This window comes from Coenobita brevimanus, chromosome 31, assembly GCF_032717465.1.
Source record: "Coenobita brevimanus isolate Jiangsu-jjx chromosome 31, ASM3271746v2, whole genome shotgun sequence".
Taxonomy (NCBI): domain Eukaryota; kingdom Metazoa; phylum Arthropoda; class Malacostraca; order Decapoda; family Coenobitidae; genus Coenobita; species Coenobita brevimanus.
Window position 1 is genome coordinate 905,467 of NC_136984.1, and position 25,895 is coordinate 931,361.

General features: G+C 45.7%; 1 protein-coding gene across 1 annotated transcript in view; it reads left to right on the forward strand.

The window, feature by feature from the left end:
• The window catches only part of LOC145395457 (uncharacterized), a 106,782-nt gene that overhangs the window by 62,426 nt on the left and 18,461 nt on the right, over positions 1 to 25,895 (forward strand). The window contains exons 4-7 of the mRNA XM_080269060.1: positions 2,687 to 2,875; positions 9,261 to 9,343; positions 11,695 to 11,833; positions 15,842 to 16,009. Coding sequence (XP_080125186.1) covers positions 2,687 to 2,875; positions 9,261 to 9,343; positions 11,695 to 11,833; positions 15,842 to 16,009 — 579 coding nt within the window. The remainder of the gene's footprint in view (positions 1 to 2,686; positions 2,876 to 9,260; positions 9,344 to 11,694; positions 11,834 to 15,841; positions 16,010 to 25,895) is intronic.

Below are 25,895 nucleotides of genomic sequence, written 5' to 3' on the forward strand. Positions count from 1 at the left end.
TAGTGATGGCCTGACTCTAAAGCCAAATCAACCTGGAAGTCCAACAAGGCAGGCAGCCACTTGCCATGGTTGGCATGTAAAATTCATGATGGTGTATAATTGATGTTTGTAGAAGTAAGTTTTTTTGGAAAATGTTAAACGTAACGCAATGACAGTTGCTTTAGTTTATCGGGAGAAAAATGCAGTTGTTAATTCTGCACATAGTTTTGAAAGCCATTAAGTGACAAACTGTGAGATGATCAGTTGTGTGTTAAAAATGTCATAGGTGTGTCCTTACTTTTTTTAAACCAGTGATAATGCCACTGGTAGCAAAATGCAGTTTTAATAGTAACTCTGAATGTTCAGCTTACTTTCCAAGGATTCTTTGATGTACAGTACATGCAGTGCAACACTTCTCGCTTCCTCTGTGATTATTGCTTTCACTTGTCAGGAATTAACTTTTCTTTTGAGTGAATTAGAAGCCATTTTAGGCATTAATCTACCTTGACCCCACCACCAAACCTAGACCTACAGGAGTTCAGTACCGGTACTTACAGAAATTAATTACAGCCATGCCTTTGTTATCTGCTTCTTATTCCTGAGATATAGTACAGTAAAACCTTGATATAACAGACTTCAATAGACGGAATATGCTAAATTCTTATACAGTACCGTATATGGAAAGAGTCCGTTAAAATCAGAAGCAGTCCAGACTGCCTGACCACTTCAGCTATGTTCTCCACAACAAGGTGAATAAAAGATGTTTATCAGTGTACAGTACAGTATTATTATATACTGTAATACCATTTGATTATTGTAGTGTATATATAATACGATACAGTACTGCAGTGGTAGTGAAGACAGTTGAACAACCGTTGGTGCAATCCGCATTAATGTTTGATATTGCAGAAAAAGTCTGGGTTAGCAGGGGCAAGTCTGGATGTCACTTTTATCGGACTTTTGCTTTCTTCAGAATGGCTTGGCCACCAATTAGTCCATTCAAGGTTTTACTGGATGAGGAACAGGAGCACCTGTTGCTTTCGGAGGCCTTTGCAAAGTTGCATTGAAACGGCTGGAGAAAACCCCATGGTTTTATACTGGCTACCAGATGGATAGATTTTACAATGTCTCCCTATTTTTAATTTCTGGCAAAAGTGTCACAATAGAAGAAAATGCATTTTCTTCAGATGTAACTAAAACACCCCTTAAATGGGAGCGATTATTGGCTGAAGTGATGATAATACCTGCATCTGTATCCTCCTGTGAGCTAAGTTGCTGGACCTCAAGATGTAGTTGGGGGCCACAAATGCTTCCATGTTTTGTCAGGGAGTCCACAGAATGGAGAAATTTAGGAACCACTGCGAAGGTCAACTTGAAAGAACCCATCTGTAAAGTAGGGGCTTTGAAGAGGCAGTATGTAATTGTAGCAAACCCTCGTTTTATGATTAACCAATAGGCAAGGAATTGCATGTAAGATGTCTTAAGAGTTTGAACCTTTTTCTGATGTATAGTTACAGTTTTCCCTGTATAACCATTTTGATCCTGTACAAAGCCTCACTTGATGTGTGGTTACTATTTCTGCTTATTCAGTACCTGCTTGTTATAACAGAAAATTTACATGGAGGAAGAGGCGAACAGTACATTCAGTCATTCTTTATATCGGTATGAGACATCTGATGGGGACCTACTGTACTGAACTTATGGTTGGTGTACAGTACTGTGTATGAAAATATTCTGGTAGGTACCCCATGTAAGACAAGTTATAAGACATGGATAAATCAGTAGTGTGTGGGTTTGGCCTGTGTTCCATGATATATAATGAATCAGCAAGCAATACAGGAGGCCACTTCATGTGCTCCCTATACCACACCTTTGTTCAGAATGTAACGAAATGTCTGGTAGGGGTAAGGGATTTGTTATATCTTAAATCTGGTATACAGTACTTGGGTCCATTAAAGCAAGGGTTTGATGCACAGTAAGCCCTTTATGTTAGGAAAGACAAAATTACCATGCAGATACAAGAGAACATATACATTTAGATCTTTATATTTAAATGGGACGACATGGGTAGAGACAAGAGCTTCAATTAATAGACAAACAGTTGTGTGATTTAATATAGTGGCCACTTAATGTTTACGCATAGAAGCCTGTCTCTTGTTACATACATAGCTGGTTGCCTGCTTGTGGCTCAACTCATTTTCAGCTACACATTTCAGTCTTTTGATAAATAGTAAAAATTCTTCATTCTTGTAGCTTCTTAAGTGGAAAATATTTACTGGGAATTTATTTATTTCAATTTTGGAGGAGGAGGATTGTTGTAACAGTTTTTATGATGATGGTAGGAGGAGAAAGTTTTTGTGATGAAGGTAGGAGGAGAAAGATGATGAATGGTGTAGTGATGATGTTAGATGGAGGTGATGATGGTAGGAGGAGAAAGACGATGAATGGTATAGTGATGATGTTAGATGGAGGTGATGATGGTAGGAGGAGAAAGATGATGAATGGTATAGTGATGATGGTAGATGGAGGTGATGATGGTAGGAGGAGAAAGACGATGAATGGTATAGTGATGGTGATGTTAGATGGAGGTGGATAAAGAGAATGAACATTACCTGTGATGATGTGAAAAATGACACCAAAAACGGCCTTAATATAAAGCATTATCTCAGCAATGTCAGACCAGTAAGCTTGTCATTCCTCTTCACAGACTTCAACCTTGCCCGAGGGAAGAGAACCCTACAGAGTGCCACCCTTTGGTCCTACACACCCGATCTTGCAGTGGACGGCAACCCAGACACCTGCTGCTTCACACCCAGGGGGCCAGAAGCTCGGTGGTGGCAGGTGCATCTCGGACACAAGTTTACTGTCCTCTCCGTTGGCGTTACTATCAGTCCAGGTATGCGAGTGATAAGGTTGTGTGTTGGTTAGGTGTTGTGTTGGGTTAGGCGTTGATAACTAGTTTGTGTTGGGTTGGGGTTTGATTACTAGTTTTAGTTGGGTTAGGTTTTGGTTGTGTAGTGAGATTAGTTATGTAAAAGAGATACAGTATTTGGTTTTGTTAGGATAAATATTATGTCAGGCAAAGGGACCACTGATGCCATATTCATTGTTCGACAGCTTCAGGAAAAATATATAGGAAAGAAAAGGGATCAGTACTTGTTTTTGTTGATTTGGAGAAGGCCTTTGACAGAGTCCCTAGAGAGGTGGTGAAGTGGGCAATGAGAAAGCTTGGGATGGAGGAGTGGCTGGTTAGGGTGGTTATGGCCATGTATGTGGGTGCTCACACCCAGGTAAGAGTGAATGGAGATTTGAGTGATGAGTTTTCCGTGAATGTTGGTGTGCATCAGGGGTCAGTCTTGAGCCCCTTGTTGTTTATCATGGTACTTGAAGCCCTCTCACGTGACTTCAGAAATGGACTCCCGTGGGAGATGATGTATGCTGATGATTTGGTGTTGATTGCAGAGAATGAAAGGGAGGCGGAGGAAAGATTTAGGAAGTGGAGAGATGGTATGGGGCACAAGGGCTTAAGAGTAAATGCAGATAAAACAAAAGTGATGGTATCTAGGGCTGGTGGCAGTACTGTCAAAGAAGAGGGAGAGTGGCCATGTGTGATTTGCCACAAGGGTGTGGGAAGTAATTCCATCCTGTGCAGTGTTTGTGATAAGTGGGTGCATAAGAGATGTAGTGGTATTAGAGGTAGACTGCAAGATAATGCAGTGTTTGTGATAAGTGGGTGCATAAGAGATGTAGTGGTATTAGAGGTAGACTGCAAGATAATGCAGTGTTTGTGATAAGTGGGTGCATAAGAGATGTAGTGGTATTAGAGGTAGACTGTGAGATAATGCAGTGTTTGTGATAAGTGGGTGCATAAGAGATGTAGTGGTATTAGAGGTAGACTGCAAGATAATGCAGTGTTTGTGATAAGTGGGTGCATAAGAGATGTAGTGGTATTAGAGGTAGACTGCAAGATAATGCTTATTTCATGTGTGTGGTGTGTCGGGGAGAGCAGGTGGAGATTGTCAGGCATGAAAGGATTGAACTTTCTGGTGAATCTCTTGAATGTGTGGAAGAGTTTTGTTATTTGGGAGACATGTTATGTGCTGGAGGTGGGGCTGGAGCAGCTCTGTGGCTAGAGTGAGGAGTGGTTGGAAGAAGTTCAGGGAGCTTTTGCCTCTCCTGACACTGAGAGGGCTCTCCCTCCATGCTAAGGGATATTTGTATGCAGCATGTGTTAGGAGTGTAATGCTGTATGGTAGTGAGACCTGGGCAGTAAAGGAAGAGGATATTCACAGGCTCAAACGTACAGAAATGACAATGATTAGGTGGATGTGCAGTGCGTCCCTGAGCGAGAGACCTGGGGGTGCTGGGTTTATGATGGAAGATTTGAGAGGTAGGATGGGACTGGAGTGTATTGGTGTTGTGATGAGGAGGGGTAGATTGAGATGGTTTGGGCATGTGTAGAGGATGGGAGATGATAACTGGGTGCGGAAAGTGAGAAGCAAGTGCAACTTACGCATTTGATTGCATGCCACAGGATGGGTCTAGGTAGCTGAAACTTGCACTGGATGGTGCATTGGCACTTGCTGTTCAATATGGAGCGTGGTAGCTCAGTGGTAGAATGTCAGGCTCGTAATCGTGAGGTTGCGAGTTTGTGCCTCACCTGGTGGCTGCTGTGCTGGGAGGGGTAGCGCTGTCCTGTAACTCTAGCAGGGCTATATGATCTGATGAGGTCTAGCTTGGGGATTAATCTCTCTCTCTCTCTCTCTCTCTTTTTTTTTTTTTTTTTTTTTTTTTTTTTTAAATGCCCCCCCCCCCCCCCCCCCCCCCAAAATGAAACTTTGAAAAATGACTGCAGGGTGGGCTTGTGGGACACGGCAAGCATTAGGCCACAGAGGGGTTAAGGTTAGCCATGGGTAAAGTTCAATTTATTTTTAGTACAGTAGGCCACTTCTTAAAGGATTAAGGCATCTGGTAGTTGATACCTGTATAGACAACAGGTCAGAGGTAAAGGTTACAGGATAAGGTCAACTTTTGATCCAGTTTGAGCCAAACATGAACAGATTGGCTGTCAGGTATGGATGAAAGGAGTATATTTTGAAAGCAATTAGTTAAATGTCAAGGATGCAGCGTGGACAAAGGCTTGGCCATAATGCCTTTCCACAGAATACCTGGTGTCTGATGAGTCATGCTGTAAATAGATCAGAGAAGGGAAATGTGCTTCATCACATAAATACCATCATTTTCCAGTATATTTTCATTACCCTACTCCCGAACTGTATGTGCCCAGTGGGTGTGTGGACAAACTTTTAGACAGATTGTATGATATGGGTGTTGCCATGTCATTGTTTCTTGGATTGGTTGTGTCAAGTAATGGCAAATAATATCTGTGTGTGTGTGTGCGCGCGTGTGTGTGCGCGCGCACGTGTGTGTGTGTGCGCGTGTGAGTGTGTGCGTGCGTGTGTGTGTGCGTGCGTGTGTGCATGTGTGTGTGTGTGTGTGTGTGTGTGTGCATTGTGTGTGTATGTGTGTGTGTGTGTTTGTGTGTGTGTGTGTAAATCATATAAGGATGAAATCAGGATAGTTAGGGAGTCGTTAGAGGTCAGAGTTGGTTAGTAGGAAGGTCAGAAGGTGAAATTGAGAGAGCTTGACCCAACCACTCTTGCCGTGTCTGCACAGGGAAGGTCAGAGGTCAGTGAACTTGAGGGGAAGATGAGAAAGGTTAGCAAGCAGGTTTTATAAGGTCAGAAGTGTGAAGAATGAGGTCACATGAGATTGAACATTTTAGCTCAGTGACTTGCCATCATCATCATCATCATCATCCCCATCCGCCATTTGGTGAGTGTGTGTGTGTGTGTGTAAGGAATAAGGTAGCCAGTAGCCAGCAGTTTTTTTTTTTTTGGGGGGGGGGGGGGCTGAAGTGTGAAAGATGAGGTAACAGTTTTTTGTACTTGCTATTTTTTGTTTATATATTTTTTCATTTGGGTCCAAAATGTGAAAAATGTGGTAACAGTTTTCTCATGATTTTTTATTATTAGTTTTTTCCCCCATGGATTATTATTATTATTATTATTTTATTCTTAGGCCAAAGTGTAAACAAATGAGGTAGTTTTTTTCTTGTAATTTTTTTTTTTTTTTTTGGGGGGGGTCCAAAGTGTGAAAAATGGGGTAGCATCCCCCCCCCCTTGCTATTATTATTATTATTATTATTATTATTAGTATTTTTTATTATTATTATTATTATTTTTTTTTTTTTTTTTAGGAGGGTCCAGAGTGTGTGGATTGAGGTAGCATTCCCCCCCCTTGCCTTTTTCTTTGGGGGTGGGTGGGGGGGGGAGGGCCTGTGTGAAGAATGAGGTTACATGAGAGTTTTTACCCATGCTATTTTTATTTATTATTATTATTATTATTTTTTTTTTTTTTTTTTTTTTGGGGGGGGTCCAGAATGTGGGGATTGAGGTACTTTTTTCCATTGCTTTTTTTTTGGTGGGGGGGGGTCCTGTGTGAAGAATAAACTTACATGAGAGTTTTAACATCCAGTTTTTCTCCAGTAATTATGTTTTGTTAACCTTGTGAATATGGCCGTGCACTACCAGTAATAAAACATCTTTCATGAAGTTAGCAAGTGAAATTGTAGGAAGAAATACCCATGTGGGACTTAGTGGGTATTGACGTTTCGCCTCGTGGCTTCCTCAGAATACAACAAACAGTGAATCAAGGTGATATTGTAGTCAAGGCAACACCAGATATAGCTTCTAATACTATACACTCAAACCTCTATTTAAGGGATTTTGGATTTAAGGGACTCCATATTATACCTGACAAATGGACAGGCCCATTCAAAAAGTTTGCTGCTTGGAACATTAATATGTTTCTTTATACAGTACCTGTAAAATAATATTCATAATCATATAAACAAGGTAAGTCAATCATAGCATTTCATAATAAGATTGCCTTTATGTCTGGTACAACAATGGACATTTTCAAGTAAGGGACAAGTTGATTCCCCATTTAGTCCCTTAAATTGAGGTTTGAGTGTACTTTCACAGTGGGTGTGGTGAGGGAATGCTTGAAAGGTGAGACAGTAATTCTGTGGGTCTTCAAATATCAGGTGGTTATGAGGGGTTGCAGGAGGGGCAGTGTAAGGCTGTATATGGAGTAGGTGTGACAGGAATTATTATTTGGTGGGTACGAATGCCTGTCATCCACTCACTCAATGAAGCAGTAAATCCATAGGTCTTCAAATATCAGGTGGTTATGAGGGGTTGCAGGAGGGGCAGTGTAAGGCTGTATATAGAGTAGGTGTGACAGGAATTATTGTTTGGTGGGTACGAATGCCTGCCATCCACTCACTCAATGAAGCAGTAAATCCATAGGTCTTCAAATATCAGGTGGTTATGAGGGGTCACAGGACCTGCAGTGTAGGGCTGTATATGGAGTAGGTGTGACAGGGAGTATTATTATTTGGTGGGTACGGCTGCCTGCCATCCACTCACTCAATGAAGCAGTAAATCCATAGGTCTTCAAATATCAGGTGGTTATGAGGGGTCACAGGAGCTGCATAAGGCTGTATATGGAGTAGGTGTGACAGGGAGTAGTATTATTTGATGGGTACGGCTGCCTACCATCCACTCACGCAGTGTAATTTTGCAGTGAATGATGAACTAAATGCTTTCATGTTCAGAAAACCACTTAGCATGATCATCTATCTATCTATTGCCAATGCCTTAATCCAGTAAGGGGTGGCCAAAAACAAATCACCTCCATGTTCCCCAGTCCCCTGCCCTTTTTTTTTTTTTTTTTCCAGCTTACACCCCCCCTCTCTCATACACCTCTCCACTCCATCCGTCCATAACATCCCCAGTCTCCACCTCACTCACATACTGTCCTAAGCAGTAGCACTCTCCATCTTCCCAACTCCCATATACCTCTCCACTCCATCCCTCCATCTTATCCTCAGTCTCCCTCTCCCTCTCCACTTTGCTCACATACTCTTGAAGTTAGTCTCTCTCTCCATCTCCCCGACTCAAACCCCTTCTCTCATAATACCTCTCCACTCCATCCCTCCATCTCATCCTCAGTCTCCACCCTCCTCTTGGACACCCCTCCACGTCATCCCTCCATCTCATCCCAGGTCTCCACCCTCCTCTCGTATACCTCTTCACTCCATCCCTCCACCTCAACCTTGGTCACCACCCTCCTCTCGTATACCTCTCCGCTCTATCCGTCCATCTCATCCTCAGTCTTCACCCTCCATCCATCCATCCATCCATCCATCATCCAATCCTACATTGCCCCACGAGGAGCACAGGAGCCCGGGGCTAGGCAGTTGGTCCCGACATCCAAGATGAGAGTGACCAGCCTCACTCATCGTTGAGTGGCATTACATAAGCAATAAACCCCAACCATCCCTTGGATATAAACCTGCACCGGCTCAATCTGATTGGACCACAATAATTACCCACTAAACCACCAGGCGCCAAAATTTGGTTATATGGTTACTACCCAGCTTAGGAAATGGTTTCCTGGTGCACAGGAAACCATTTGGCTTGTCACTCAGTGTACAGCAGAGTCACTGACAGGCAGAAGGAAGTGCAAAGAATGAAGGAAAGAAAAACAGAAGAGAATGGAAGGAAAGAAGGATGGAGAGGAAAGGGCAGAGACCCGAGAGCAGCACTACAGGCGGTGGCTGAATCGGTAGAGAGGCGGCCTGCAGTCCTGACGGACCCAGGTTCGAATCCCGGCTGGGGCAGGGAACAGTTTAAGGATTTGAATTTCATTAAATCAGGCTTTACTGATCTACCAGAAGACCCACCGACATGTCGTAAAAATACCCCCGCTAATACCAATACACCAGTCCTGTATGAGACAGCCCTAGCATGTATTCAATATGGATGGTGGGTGTTAGTGCCGAAGTGGTGACATGTAGAGGTGTATGGTATGTAGGAGGACTGCTGGGCCTTGATGGCGGGCTGTGATGCCTATGCCCAGAGTCTTTAAAAAAAAAAAAAAATAAAAAAAAAAACATATACCTGTCTACTCCATCTCATCCTTGTCTCCACCCTCCTCTAATATACCTCTCCACTCCATCTCATCCTTTGTCTCCACCCTCCTCTCATATACCTCTCCACTTCATCCCTCCACATCATCATAGATCTCCACTCTTCTCTCCTATACCTCTCCACTCCATCCCTCCATCTCATCCTCGGTCTCCCCCTCCCTCTCCCCCCATGACTATCCCTATGTGCTGTAATGGAAGTAATAGCACGTTTTTTTCATTTCAGGTTCGCCACAGGAGTTCACCATCTTTGTCATTGAGCTGCTGACGGACAACAAGGCCCTCTACAAACCCTGTGCTACTTTTGATGTTAGTGTTGTGCTTGTGTTTGGGTTTTTGAGAGCCAACAGGTACCATCATCAACATTATTACCATCATCATCATCATCATCATCATCAATACTGTCATCATCATCATTACTGTCATCATCATCATTACTGTCATCATCATCATCACAATCATTATTATTATTACACACACCACTCTCTCTCTCTCTCTCTCTCTCTCACACACACACACACACACACACACACACACACACACACACACAGTAACCCCATCAACCCAATTATGTCATGTACTTAATTCTTGCACTTTCCAATTTATTTTCTTCAATTTTGGTGAAACTTTTGCAAACTTTGAGGGTTATATAATAGAGGGTGATCCATATATAACTCTCTCTCTCTCTCTCTCTCTCGGTGGTTTCTCATGTGTTGTGGAGACAGTTGTGTTATCAGTGTCTACCCTGCAGCATTGATTCATTTCCTGTTCTCACTGCCACTCCCTCACCTTCACCTGTACTCACACTCATTCCCACCACCATCACCCACCCACACTTACACCCTCACCCACCCACACTTACACCCTCACCCACACTTACACCCTCACCCACACCCACACTTACACCCTCACCCACACCCACACTTACACCCTCACCCACACCCACACTTACACCCTCACCCACACCCACACCCTTACTGTCATCCCTACCCTTGCCCACACCCACACTAACAGAATAAGCCATTATGTAGCAAATCTTTCAGTGTAGTTTCACTTAAAGGCTGTAACATTCTTTCATGCACTGGCCTTGGTCCCCTAATGGCAGTTCTCCATGCTGCTCAGTCTCTAGCAGCCACCCTGATGGCGCCTTTCCATGCTGCTCGATCTCTGGCAGCCTCTCTGTTTAGTTAGGTCATATGATGTCGTTCCAGGTCTCTCTCTCTCTCTCACACACACACACACACACACACACACACACACACACACACACACACACACACACACGCACAACAACTGTGTGTGTGTATTTACAAATAGGTAAATACACACACACAGTTGTTAAAAATACATTCTGATTGCAGTGTTGCCCTGCTTCTCATTTGCGCTGTTATTTCTGTCATGCATTACTTTCCATTGTTGTGTAAAGTTTTTTTGTGGTTTTTCTTGGCTGTGGAAGAGAGTGTCAGCGTGAGACAGCATTTATTGGCACCGTTTAAGTCAGCGATTGTGCCATTTTGCTGTGTGTGTGTGTGTGTGCATGTGTGTGTGTGTGAGAGAGAGAGAGAGGATGTATGTGTGAGGACCAGTTCTGAATATTGAGAGAGCTTTTGTATGCTTGAGAGAGAGAGAGAATGTTTGTGTGTGTGTGTGTGAGAGAATTGGTTTTGAATATTGAGAGAGATCTTTTGTATGTTTGAAAGAGAAAGGGAATGTTTGTCAATGTGTGTGTGAGAGAGAGAGAGAGAGGGACAAAGAAAGTTTGTCAGTGTGAGGACCAGTTCTGAATATTGAGAGAGATGTTTTGTATTTTTGAGAGAATGTTTAAGTGTGTGTGTGTGTGTGTGTGTGAGAGAGAGAGAGTGTGTGTGTTTGTCAGTGTGAAGAGTGGTTTTGAATATTGAGAGAGATCTTGTGTATGTTTGAAAGAGAAAGGGAATGTTTGTTATGGTGTGTGTGTGTGTGTTAAAGAGTGAGAGAGAGAGAGAGAGTGTTTGTCAGTGTGAGGAGTGGTTTTGAATATTGAGAGAGATGTTTTGTGTGTTTGAGAGAGAGAGAATGTTTGTCAGTGTGTGTGTGTGAGAGAGAGAGTGAGAGAGTGTGTTTGTCAGTGTGAGGAGTGGTTTTAAATATTGAGAGAGATCTTTTGTATGTTTGAGAGAGAGAGAATGTTTGTCAGTGTGTGTGTGTGAGAGAGAGAGAGAGAATGTTTGTCAGTGTGTGTGTGTGTGTGTGTGTGTGTGTAAGAGAGAGAGAGAGAATGTTTGTCAGTGAGAGGAGTGATTTTGAATATTGAGAGCTTTGTGTATATGTATAAGAGACAGATTATGAGGAAGTTAAGAGCCAGTATATCGGGCACAGTTTGAATGTTTGGGAAAAGAGCTGTGTGTGTGTGTGGACCAAATGTTTGTGTTTGTGTGTGTGTGAATATTGGGAAAGAGCAGTGTGTGTGTGGTGTGATGTATGTGTGTGTGTGTGTGTGTGTGTAAGTGATGTTCATTGTGTGTGTGTGTGTGTGTGTGTAAGTGATGTTCATTGTGTGTGTGTGTGTGTGTGTGTGTGTGTGGACCAAGTGACACGTTTGTGTGTGTGTGAATATTAAAGCCATGTGTATGTGTATGGAGTGAAAGAGAAAGAGAATTAGAGCCAGTTTTACCTTTCAGGGAGTGTTCCAGACCCACAAAGCAGTGTTCCAGTGTAATGGCGGTGTGGGACATCCGGGACAGTTTGTTTACATCCGAGACGACCGCGATGATCACGAGTACTTCGGCTTGTGTGAGGTGGAGGTGTTCGCATTTAGAGGTGAGGGCGTTAGAGTTAGCTTTTTCCATCTGTATTTTATATATTGTGGTAGGTGGGGGCACTCACCATCCACTCACTCAGTGTAGTGCTGCTCTCAGGTGTCTGCCCTTTCGTCTCCTCCATCCTTCTTTCCTTCCATCCTCTTCTTTCTCTTCCCATCATGCTTTCCTCTTCCTTCTGCCTGTGGGTGACTCTACATTGAGTGACAAGCCAAACGATTTCCTGTACACCAGGAAACCATTTACTACGCTGGGTGGTAACCATATAACCAAATTATGGCGCCTGGTGGTTTAGTGGGTAATTAAGGCGCTCCAATCGGATTGAGCCGGTGAAGGTTTATATCCAAGGGGTGGTTGGGGTTTATTGCTCATGTAATGCCACTCAGGGATGAGTGAGGCTGGTCACTCTCATCTTAAATGTCAGGACCAACTTGCCTAGCCCCGGGCTCCTACGCTCCTCATGGGGCAACACAGGAGTAGATGATGGATGGATTTTTTTTATATATATATATATATAAAGTATACATGGGAATATTGGTTTTCAGGGGTAAAGGCTATTGTCAATGTTATTATTATTATTATTTTAAAGATAGCATGAGATTTACTTTGTGGTCATCATCATCAGTTTATCATCATTATTATTATTCTCTGCCAGGTTCTCAACCAGTATTTCCTTTACCTGGAGTCTGGAAATCATGGATTCTGCTGCTCCTGAATTATTATTGATATGGCAAAGTTTGTGTTGACAGTTTTGAGGCCACTTTTGGAGGTGAAGTTCTCTCTCTCTCTTCAGACTTCTCACTGGTAGGGTGTTCTAGTTGCATTAAAGTCATCTTGTTTGGGCAGTAATATGATTTAAGAGTTCCCCCCCCCCCCAGCTCAGGGGATACATTTCAAGCTGGAGGTGTTAGATATGCCCTTTTTTCCCAGCCTACTATGTCCCTCCCACCTTCAAACTCTCTCAGATGTACTGCCTTGGCCACAGCTCACACTCATTCCCTCCATGTGACAGTACCAACTAAACACACGGATGAGATATACTGTCCCTGCCACAGCTCTCACACGTTCTCTACACACACACACACACACACACACACACACACACACACACACACACTAAATTTCCTTACTCATCATCTTTCACAAATTGCATTATTCCTTATGATATCATTTCTCTACATACCCGTCAGTATCTTCACTACTTGTCAGGATTAAAAGCAAAAGTTTGTCACCATACTGAAGGAGTTGGTGTATTAACATAAAGTTATTGCCAGGCTGCTGATGCTGTTACTGATGTATGAATATATCCAGCTGCTGTGGACCTACACTGCGTTCATCACCTGTATCATTTTCTCAGCTGTATGTTATGTGTTTTTACTGTTACAGATATTTGGGTGGTGGTACCAGAGTAACCCCAGTCTTTCTACCTGAGCAGACCCATCAACAGCAGTCAAGCATCTGGCCCTGCAGGACCATCCTGTGCAGTGAACCAGTGTTTCATTGTGACAGTGCCTCACCACAGTGAGCACTGGGTAGGGTGTGTGGAGGGTTGGTTCCTGGATGTATATCACATTTGCATCTCACCCAGTTGACAGGAGCACCATAGTAGGATTATATCACCTTGTTATTTAGTTAAATAGTTACCACACAGCATTGTAAATGGTTTCCTGGGGTACAGGCTTGTCACACCATGTAGAGCCACCCTGGGGAGAAGGCAACAGCATTACACTGAGTGGTTGATGGTTGCCACCACCCACCACTACAGAAATTTGCTAAGACTGGTAAAAAGCTTATTACATTTTTCACCAAGACCAACACAGTTATGCTGAAAATTGTTTGATGTGCAGGTATTTATGCCAGCAAACTACCTAATATCTAGTTTAGGTATAGATAGGTTAGTTTAGATATGATGGATTAGTAGGGAAGTTTGAAGGTGCAGATACCTGCTCATCATGTTATTTTATGCATACATTGTTGGTTATGGTGAAAAAATGGTGAACTCTCTTTCCCAGTTTTGCACAAGCTTCCTAGCGGTAGGTGGTGGTGACCATCACCCTCTCACAATGTAGCGGTGCCAATTTCTTTCTTAGGTGACTGCACTGAGTGACAAGCCTAATGGATTCCTGTAACCAAGGAAACTTTTTATGACACTGGGTAGCAATCATATCTCCCAATAACAGGGTGATATGCCTACTGTGGTGTCCCTGTTAACTGGTGGAGACACATACAGTGTCCATCTGTGAACCACACCTCCACACCCTCCCACACATCTCACCGTGGAGAGGCAGTGTCTACCACAAAAGAACATTGACTCACTGCATGGGATGGCCCTGCAGAGGCAGTTGTTTACGTGTTGTAGGTTACTGTGCTTGGTCAGAAGACCAACTTGTAAAATACGAAAGATGTAAAGGAGTGTAAGTCCAAGGCAGCATGTTTAGGAATTAAACATCAGTTACAGGATCGTGTCAGGCCATGCTTTGACTTTGTTATGCACACTTGACACCATCAGTCAGTGCAAGTCACTTTCATTTCGTTGTTGCAGTTACTACAAGATTTTAATCAGCTTAGGACACTTTAGTACACTTCATCCAACAAATATCCCCAACCACTTTCAGCTCCTATAATGGCCATATTTTATCAGGGTGGAGGGTTCATTTAACCAGTAACCAAAAAGAATCATTCTCGTAACTACAATTCATTGAATCTTATGCAGTGATTAGCTTCATAGTATTAATAATTTGGGAGTAAGTCCCATTATCTCTCTCTCTCATACACACACACAGCTTAAGTGAAGGAGTTGAATGCCTTATCAAACCCCTCCTGTTCAGAATGTTCCTCCTGAAATGTTTAGAGGTACAGTATGTAATAACTCTGTGCTTTTATTGGATGGAATTCCATAAATACTGTCAAGGTTCAAGGCTGCTGTATCATCATCTCTGACTTGTGGGACATCCTGCATTTAAACAGTCAGCCACTTGGGTGTGTGTGCACCCTGGGTGGAGTGAAGCAGCTGCAGCATCCACCCAGAAGGCAAACTATCTCCATCATCCAACCCTGGTGAGGCATGGGGGTGCAGGTTTCCTCCACAGTGTATGTGCTGTACTGTAGCTATTGGATGGCCCCACAAGTAGTTGCTTACATGTGGTTGATGGGCCTACTCAGACAGATAGACCAGGGTTATGCAGCATCCACCACCAGTTAAGGTCATTTTTGTTTGTTTCAGTTTTGGGTGAAATTGTTGGGTGATGGCTGTGACAGTTTATATTCCTCCTGATAGATACATATTTTTGAAGGAGCTGAAGTGTTAGCTGTGACACTCCCTTTTGAACATACAGCCTGTGGAAGCTTCAGGTGCTAAGGGGGAGAATAAGGGTGGTTACTTTTATCCTTGCTTGTGTTTCATATACTTCACATCTAGTTTGAGGGAATTAAGTCTCTAGTATACAGTATACTTACGATTGTTACTTGGTACGGATTTGTTAACGTTACTGATCCCCTACCCCTGCCTAGGAGTTCATGTTCAAACTGGAGGTGAACACCTCCTCAACACTCTATTTATTGATAAACTCACCATGAGGTATAAAGAGTATCAAGATTGGGTGATAATATGCCAGGCAATTTTTGTGTTGTGGGGATATCTCGGTGTTGTTTATCCTGCATCATTGATTCATATCCTGTGCCTTCTACTGCACTCACACCAGCAAACTGAGCCATTTCTGCAGCTTGTATGATACCGCCAGGTGTGAGTTTGCAGGGACACTGTTTACAGACCACTGTGTACAGGATATGGAGACATTGGAACTGTAGAGAGTCTGACACATCCTCAGAACGTATCCCATATGGTCAGATTAATTTGATCCTCCAACTGTGCACCATCCTCATTTCTAGGGATAGGGAAGTAGTTGAGGGACATTGCATAGCCAGGCAGCTGACTTACTCTGTTAGTGCCACCACACAAAGGTCTCGTTCATCAACACCAGTGAAGTCTAACATAATGACATTTCCTCAGAACGCATCCCTTGTGGAGAGCCCGAGGTCCCGGTGGAGGGCGAGGTGGAACGTGAGGGTGGTCGGACGGCAGTGTTCTCGTGCCGGCCAGGATACACACTCGAGGGCGACTCCAAGCTCACGTGTTCCTCGAAGGGCAAGTGGGAAGGTCAGCCTCCAAGATGTAAAGGTAAATGACATCCTGGTCTGTGTGGGGGTAAGGTGGGGAGTTGTATGCTTAGTGCATTGGGACACTGGTAACATCTCAATAACAGTACAGGTGCTCCTCGACATATGTAAATTTGGATACATAAAAACTAGTTTCAATGAGAAAAGGACGTACACAGTTGTGTTTTTCATCACAGCAAGCTCACCCTGAATGCGTGGGTTTTGTTCCAACCGTGGTGTGTTCGACGCGAAACCGCAGAAGTTTTAACTACTTATTTTGCTCCCAAGACCCCCTAAATGTGGTGGTTTGCTGTTATCTCCCATTGGTAATCGATATGAAGCACTTTAAGTGGTTAGAAGGTTTGTTTAATATTGTAACTTACAGTACTGCACAGCAAAACTTCACCATACAAATACGTAAACACAAGGCAACATTCTGATGCGATCAGTTTCGGAACAATTCGCTGTCACAGCAATAACAAGACAATTTGCCGTCATTAATGAAGACAGCTATGGGTGATGATAAAATATAATTCAAAGGCAACTACAGTGAGGAAGAAAAAAGTTATTTGACTGAAGGTGCAACTAATAAAAAAATATCCAAAGCCTATGTTATTGAACATAGACTTTGATGGATCCCCCTGAAGTATAGTTATTAAAGTATTGATTAATTATTCATCATCACCCCATGAGGAGCGTAGGAACCCAGGGCTAGGCAAGTTGGTCCTGACATTCAAGATGAGAGTGACCAGCCTCACTCATCCCTGAGTGGCATTACATGAGCAATAAACCCCAGACACCCCTTGGATATAAACCTGCACTGACTCAATCTGACTGGGGCACAATACCCACTAAACCACCAGGCGCCAAAATTTGGATATATGGTTACCACCCAGCGTACTAAATGGTTTCCTGGTGTACAGGAAACCATTTGGCTTGTCACTCAGTGTAGAGTCACCCACAGGCAGAAGGAAGAGGAAAGAAAGTCAGAAGAGGGAGTGTAAAGTCACCCTTAGGCAGAGGCAGGAGGAAAGAGTGAAGGAAAGGGAAGAGGATGAAAGGATAGAATGATGGAGAGGAAAGGGCAGACACCCGAGAGCAGCACTACATCGAGTGAGTGGATGTTGAGCGCCATCAGTAATAAGTATATTAAAATATAGAATGACAGGGAATCATCCAGGGTGTGAATTGTCCTGATGGGGATCCGTCCATTTTTGACAGGAAATTGTCTCGGAACCCAACAATCATGGGTAATCATATAAATCAGGTTAACTGGTTACAAGGCTTTATTTAATGCTTTAACTTACAAGTGCATACCACAATAGTAAATATTTAACTTACAGTACTGTGGAAAAACGGTACAGTAAATCTTTAACGAACAAATAAAAAGGCAATATTCCGACGCCTATCAGGTACACTGGTTATAAGACTTTATTTCTTGCTTTAATGTTATGTAATAGTACTTTAACTTGCACATAAACTTAACAGAACAATAATGTAAATATTTAACTTACAAATACAGTACTGTGGAAAAGCAGTACAGCGAATCATGTGATCAAAGCAAACCTTTCCTCGCTGCACTTATGTTCGAGGGTTTGGCCTTTCAAAGTCCTCGCGTAAATTTTATAGTTTTCATGATGGTTCTTTAATCTTACGTTGTCTTGTATGTGTCCCAGCACTTACCACGTACAATAGCGAGCGTGTTCAGCGAAGATGTGTTTGGGGTGAGCTTACTGTATTTTGACCCTTGGCATGTCTCAAAAATGAAAGAGTAATGATGGTGGTGAGAGCAGCAGCCAAAAATGACACACTTTTATTTGTGTATGTTTACTCCACAAAAATTATTATTGTGTGGGTATTGAGGGTTGGTTAAAGATATTATGCAGCTCCAGGAGTAAAAACTAGATGCATAAACATTCTTCACATAAGGGCTGTAGGAACTAATTACCGGGTTCTGTACAGTAATTACGTTGAGGGGAACTTGTACTGTTATTAACATTAACGTGGCCTACATTTTTTGCTTTAATTTGGTACAGATTTTTGCCTTTTATTTTATCTTATTTTTTAAACCCTCAAAACTTGGACCTCATTTTTCTTATACTTGGCTCAGATTTGTTACGTTTTTTACTTAAGCCACATTGTTTATTTATTTTTACTTGCTCAAGATTTAAAATTTAATGTCTCCCTTCCCCCTTTTCTTTTCTTTTTTTTTTTTCCCCCACATTTTAAATTTTAACTTGGCCTATATTTCTTTGTTTTTTACCGGGCTGACATTTCTCTATTTTTACTTGGTCCATATTTCTTTTTTTTTAACAGCCCAAATATTTGGCCCTTTGCAGCATACTTCACATAATAGCAAAACTAATACTGTGGGTCTACATACTTCTTGAATAGCATCAATTTCCTGTTATTTTTAAAACTTATCACAAAAGGTGGAGAGAAAGGCAGATTTTAGACCAAGTTAATGTTTATTGTGCATGTTACTCTTACTCTCTGGGTAAAGTATATATTCCATGTTACACCTTGACTATCCTCTTGTATATTACTGATGGAAATTTAAAACATACAGTATAGTTTATCATCTATATTAAGGATGGAAATTTAAAACAGTTAATTTATCCTCTTGTATATTACTGATGGAAATTTAAAACATATAGTATAGTTTATTTTTTAACAATAGAACAACAACATGGTACATGAGAATATTTCGGTGTAACATGGAATATTAATTGGTATGGAAGGGGTAATACTTCGCCTCCTGGAATAACGACATTTTGTAAGATTAATAAACTATTTAAACTTATTAACCCCGAGTTTCTCTATTTTCTCCCACTTCCCTATCCTCCCTCTCCCTCCTTCCCTCTCTGCTCCCATTCTCTTCTCCCTCTATCACTCATCCCCCCCCCCCTTCCACATCCTTGTTTTACTCTTTTCCCCCAACTCCCTGTTTTCCTCCCCTCTCTCTCATTCCTCTCCCACCCCCTCTTCTCTGCCTCCTCTCTTTATTCCCTTCCCGCCACTCTTCTCCGCCTTCTCTATTTACTCCCTTCCCACCACATTTCTCCCTCTGTCCTTCCCACCACTCTCTTTCCCTTGCTCTCTGTCTCTCCACTTTCTCCCCCCTCTCTCTTACTTTCCCTTATCTCATCCCTATCCCCCTCTCTCTTCCCTTCCCCCCACTCTTTCCTCTCTCCTCTCCTCTTCCCCTTCTCTCCTTCCTCACCTTTTTCCTTCCCCCCTCCCCCTTATCTCCTCTCCCTACTCCCCTCTCTTTGCTCTCCCTGTCCTCCTCTCTCCTCTCCGTTACCCTCTTTCTCTCTTCGCTTTCCTGTTCTTTCTCCTCCCTTCTCTTTGTTTCCCCCTTCCTCCCCCCCCACCCCCATCTTCCCCCTCCTCACCTCTATCACCCCCTACTCTCTTTCTCCCTTATTCCCCCCCCCCATCCACATACTCATTTCATTCTTCCCCCCCATTCTTTCCTTTCCTCTTCCCTCCCCCTCTTCCCTGTTTCCTCTCTCTCCATTCTCCCCCATTCTTTCCTCTCCCTCTGCTTTCTTCCCCTTCTCTCTCTGTCTCTTCCGCTTCCCCCTGCTTTCTCTCTTCCCCTTCTCTTTCCTCCTCCTCCTTTCTCTCCATGTCTCTGCTCTTCCCTTTCCTGCCCCACTCTCTTTGCTCTCCCTTCCCTCCTCCCCCTCTATCCTTTTCTCTCCTGTGTTTCTTCCCCTCCTCTCTTCCTATTTTCCCACTGCTCTCCCCCCCCCTCTCCCTGTTTATTTTCCCCTTCTCTGTCTCTTCTGCTTCCCCTCACCCCCTCCTCCCCTCTTACCCCCCACCTTCTCCCCTCTTACCCCCCACCTCTCCACTCTTACCCCCATCTTTCCTCCCTATTACCCCCCACCCCCTCCTTCCCTCACCTCCCCATTTATCCCCTACCCCCTCCCTCCTTCCCCCACCCTCCTGCCCCACTCTCATTACCCCTTCCCTCCTTCCCCCTCATCCTTTCTCCCTGTGTTCCCCCCACCTCCTATTTTCCCTGCTTACCCCCCCACTCCCTCTCCTCCCCTCTTACCCCCTCACCTCTCATACCCTCTCCTCCCTTTACCCCCCACCCCATCTTCCCCCTTACCCCCCACCCCCTCTCCCTTATTCCCTCCACCTCTCCTCCCCTTAACTCCCCACCTCTCCTCCCCTCTTACCCCCATCTCTCCTCTCGTCTTACCCCTCCACCTATTCTTTCTTAACCCCCCACCCCCTCTTCCCCATTCCTACCCCCACCTCTCCTCCCCTTACCCTCTCCCCCCACCCCCTATTCCCCGTTCCTACCCCCACCTCTCCTCCCCTTACCCTCCCCCCTCTTCCATCAACCCCCCCAACTCTTCCCTGTTCCTACCCCTCACCACCTCACCCTCTTACCTCCCCTTCCCTCAACCCCTCCCATCTTACCCCCCCATCTCTCCTCTTACCCCCCACCCCATCCTCCCCCCTTGCTGCCCACCCCATCCTCCCCCCTTGCTGCCCACCCCATCCTCCCCCCTTGCCCCCCACCCCTCTCCTCCCTCACCCCACCCCTCTTACCCTCCTCCCCTCTTACCCCCCCACCCCTTTTCCTCCCCTCTTACCCCCCCACCCTCTCTCCTTCCCTCTTACCCCCCACCCCTCTTCATCCTTACCCCCCACCCCCTCTCCTTCCCTCTTACCCCCCACCCCTCTTCATCCTTACCCCCTCCTCCCCTACCTCTTACCCCCTCCTCCCCCCTTACCCCTACCTCTTACCCCCCACCCCCTCTCCCTTACCCCCTCACCCCCTACCTCTTACCCCCCCTCCCCCTACCTCTTACCCCCCCTCCCCCTACCTCTTACCCCCTCCTCCCCTACCTCTTACCCCCTCCTCCCCCTACCTCTTACCCCCTCCTCCCCTTACCTCTTACCCCCCTCCTCCCCCCTTTCCCCTACCTCTTACCCCCCTCCCCCTTAACCCCTCAACCTCTTCCCCCACCCTCCCTCAACCCCCCTCTTCCCCCTCCTCCCCCCTTTCCCCCTACCTCTTAACCCCTCCTCCCCCTTAACCCCCCACCTCCCCTCCCCCCTTAACCCCCCACCTCCCCTCCCCCTTAACCCCCCACCTCCCCTCCCCCTTCCCCCACCCCCTACCTAACCCCCTCCCCCTTACCCCCTCCTCCCCCTTACCCCTACCTCTTAACCCCTCCTCCCCCCTTAACCTCCCACCTCCCCTCCCCCCCTTACCCCTACCTCTTACCCCCTCCTCCCCCCCTTACCCCTACCTCTTACCCCCTCCTCCCCCCATAACCCCCCCACCTCCCCTCCCCCTACCTCTTACCCCCTCCTCTCCCTCTTACCCCCTCCTCTCCCTCTTACCCCCTCCCCCCTTACCCATACCTCTTACCCCCCTCCCCCTACCTCTTACACCCCCTCCCCCCTTACCCCTACCTCTTACCCCTCCTCTCCTTCTTACCCCTACCTCTTAACCCTCCTCTCCCTCTTACCCCTACCTCTTAACCCTCCTCTCCCTCTTACCCCCCCTTACCCCTACCTCTTAACCCTCCTCTCCCTCTTACCCCCCCTTACCCCTACCTCTTACCCCCCCTTCCCCTTACCCCCCCTTCCCCCACCCTCCCCCCCCCACCTCTAACCCCCTCCTCCCCCCTTACCCCTACCTCTTACCCCACCCTCCCCTCCCCCTTCCCCCTACCTCTAACCCCATCCTCCCCCCTACCTCTTACCCCTCCTCCCCCCCTTACCCCTACCTCCCCTCCCCCTTCCCCCACCCTCTCCCCCCTACCTCTAACCCCCTCCTCCCCCCCTCACCCCTACCTCCTACCCCTACCTCCTTCCCCCTTAACCCCCAACCTCCCCTCCCCCTTCCCCTCTCCTCCCTTACCCCCCTTAACCCCCCACCCCCTCTCCCCCCTACCTTTTACCTCCTCTCCCCCCCTTAACCCCCCACCCCCTCTCCCCCCTACCTTTTACCTCCTCTCCCCCCCTCCCCCCTACCTTTTACCCTCTCCCCCCTACCTTTTACCTCCTCTCCCCCCTACCTTTTACCTCCTCTCCCCCCTACCTTTTACCTCCTCTCCCCCCCTGCCCCCTACCTTTTACCTCCTCTCCCCCCCTGCCCCCTACCTTTTACCTCCTCTCCCCCCCTCCCCCCTACCCCCTCCTCCCCTCTAACCCCCCACCCCCTACCTCTTACCCCCCTTAACCCCCACCTCTCCTCCCCCTTCCCCCTACCTCTTAACCCCCCACCCCCCCTTCCCCTTACCTCTTAACCCCCATCCCCTCTAACCCCCCACCCCCCCCTTCCCCTTACCTCTTACCCCCTCCTCCCCTCTAACCCCCCACCCCCCCTTCCCCCTATCTCTTACCCCCCTTAACCCCCACCTCTCCTCCCTCTTCCCCCACCCCCTCTCCCCCCTACCTTACCCCCCTTTACCCCCACCCCCTACCTTATCCCCTTTACTTCCCACCCCCTCTCCCCCTACCTTACCCCCCACCCTCCCCCTACCTTACCCCCCTTTACCCCCCACCCCCTCTCCCCCTACCTTATCCCCTTTACCCCCACCCCCTCTCCCCCTACCTCTTACCCCCACCCTCTCCCCCTAACCCCCCTTTACCCCTCTCCCCCTAACCCCCCTTTACCCCTCTCCCCCCTACCTCTTACCCCCACCCCCTCTCCTCCCCCTTACCCCCCCACTTCCTCTCCTCCCCCTTACCCCCCCACTTCCTCTCCTCCCCCTTACCCCCCCACTTCCTCTCCCCCCTACCCCCTACCTTCTCCCCCTTACCCCCCCACCCCCTCTCCCTACCTCTCCTCCCCCTTAACCCCCCACCCCTCTACCTGTTACCCCCCTTAAGCCCCATCCCCTCTTCCCCCTAACCCCCACTTACTCCCACCATCCCCCCCTTTCCCCTCTACACCCTTATTCCCACCCCCCTCTTCCCCATACCCCACATTTCCCTTTACCCCCCTACCCCCTCTTTACCTCCCCTTCTCTCCCACCCCCTCTATTCCCCTCTGTCTTGCCCCCACCCCCCCCCTCCCTCCTCTTCCCTTTCTCCCTCGCTCCACACTCTTCCCCCACCCACCTCTCCCTCACCTTTCTGCTCGCCATCCCCCTTGTATCTCCTTTACCATCTATTCTCTCAACTCCCCCCTCCCTATCTCCTCTACCCCTTTCCTACCCTCTCTTCCCCCCTACTGTCTACCCTCATGCATTCCACATCCCCCCACCCCTCTTTCATCTCTGCATCCCCCTTCCCTTTTCCCCCAATTATACTCTGACTCACCTGAAAATGAACCTGGTGCATTTAACCAAGTGGTGCCCTAGTGTGATTGTGTCACCCATAAAGGCATCTCTTTCTAACACCAAATCTAGCCTCTGCACTTATGGCAGGGGGAGAGGGGGGTTATGCTGCATTTATATTTTTTTTATTTAGATAATCTAGACTATGCTTCCAGGCAGATGCCATAATCTGGTGATCAATTGTCTTTGAATTAGTTCTACAGGGAGGGGCATTAACCCTCCACCAACCCACTTCCTGACACAAGGTTGGTTATATGGTTACCACCCAGCACTGTAAATGGTTTCCTGGCTTACACTAAACCATTAGGCTTACTCAATGTAAGGCCATCTGAAAAGGAAAGATGGGAGAAATAGGAAGAGAGGAGGACAGACTCGGAAAAAGAATGACAATGGTAAAGAAGCAGCAGCACTGAATTCAGTGAGTGGATGGTGGTGAGAAAGATGAAGAAGAGACAGAATGATAAAGGTGAAGGATGTAGGAAGCACTACATCAAGTGGAAGATGATGATGGGAAACAGGAAGAGGGGGAAAAAAAAGGAAAAGAAGGAAAAATAGCACTATCAAGTGAGTGGATGGTGGTTAAATACTGGAAGAGAAGAGGGGAGAGAAAACAATGGGTGAAGAAAGTAGTAGGCAGCACTACATCAAGTGAGAGGATGATGGTAAGAAACAAAGAGAGAAGGGCAGACAGAAAAAGAATGATAAAGGTGAAGGTAGAAGTAGCCAGCACTATATCAAGTGAGTGGATGATGGTGAGAAATATGAAGAGAGGAGGACAGACACAGAAAAAGAATGATAAAGGTGAAGGAAGAAGTAAGCAGCACTACATTGAGTGAGAGGATGGTGGTGAAAGACAGGAAGAAAACAATAGGTGAAGGAAGAAGTAGGCAGCACAGCATCAAGTGAGTGGATGATGGAAGAAATAGGAAGAGAGGGCAGACACAGAAAAAGAATAAGGGGGAAGTAGACAGCACTACATCAAGTGAGTGGATGGTGGTGAGAAACAGGCAGAGAGAAGGGCAGACACGGAAAATGAATGATAAAAGGTGAAGGGGAAAGTAGGCAGCACTACATCAAGTGAGTGGATGGTGGTGAAAGACTGGAAGAAAGAAAATAGGTGAAGGAAGAAGTAGGCAGCACTACATCAAGTGAGTGGATGATGGTAAGAAATAGGAAGGACAGACACAGAAAATTAATGATAAACGTGAACGAAGAATTAGTCAGCACTACATCAAGTGAGAGGATGGTGGTGAAAGACTGGAAGAGAGGAGGGGGGAGAGAACAATAGGTGAAGTTAGAAGTAGGCAGCACTACATCAAGTGAATGGATGATGGTAAGAAATGGGAATAAAGGAGGACAGACAGAGAAAAAAGAATGATGTGTGAAGGGGGAAGTAGGCAGCACTACATCTAGTGAGTGGATGGTGGTGAGAAATAGGCAGAGACAAGAGCAGACGGAAAAAGAATGATAAAGGTGAAGGGGGAAGTAGGCAGCACTACATCAAGTGAGTGGATGACAGTAAGAAATAGGAAGAGAGGAGGGTAGACACAGAAGAAGAAGAAGAAGGGTGAAGGGGGAAGTAGACAGCACTACATCAAGTGAGTGGATGGTGGTGAGAAATAGGCAGAGAAAAGGGCAGACATGGAAAATGATTGATAAAAGGTGAAGGGGGAAGTAGGCAGCACTACATCAAGTGAGTGGATGGTGGTGAAAGACTGGAAGAAAGAAAATAGGTGAAGGAAGAAGTAGGCAGCACTACATCAAGTGAGAGGATGATGGTAAGAAACAAAGAGAGAAGGGCAGACTGAGAAAACGAATGATAAAGGTGAAGGAAGAAGTAGGCAGCACTACATCATGTGAGTGGATGATGGTGAGAAATAAGAAGAGAGGAGGACAGACAGAAAAAGTGATAAAGGTGAAGGGGGAAGTAGGCAGCACTACATCAAGTGAGTGGATGATGGCCACCACCACCTACCACATACAAAGTAAATATATATATATATATATATATATATATATATGAGTAATCCATAGGTAGTTTAATAGGGTAAATATATCTAGTGTACTTTTTATGGAGACACCTTAAATTGATGGTTTAAACGGACGTAGAACAATACAATATGGGAGCTTAAAGGGACTGTCTCACAAACGTATACATAAATTAGCCCATAAGAATGGAAGCAACCCTTTTATTGAACTGAAACCATTTACAACGCTGGGTGGTAACCACATAACCAACCAATACGTGTCAACAAGTGGGTTTTCGGAAGGTTAGTGCCCCTCCTCATAAAACAACTAACTCAAAGACAAACTGCCACCCGTTACCAGATCATGGTGTCTGGCTAAACGTATAGATAGTTAAACAGACAATGAACATAGTAAATTGAACAAAGGTTAAGTTTCTGAACTTTAGAGCACAGATTATTTTTGTAAGGTCTTAGACACATAATGGTGGTTTAGGTTGACCAATTTCATTATCCAGAACTCCTTTCTCACACCAAGATGCAGTAAGGTAGGGTCCACAGCCAGAAAAAACAGAATGAGATACTAACCAAGTTTGAATGAGTCGCACCTCAATTCACTTAC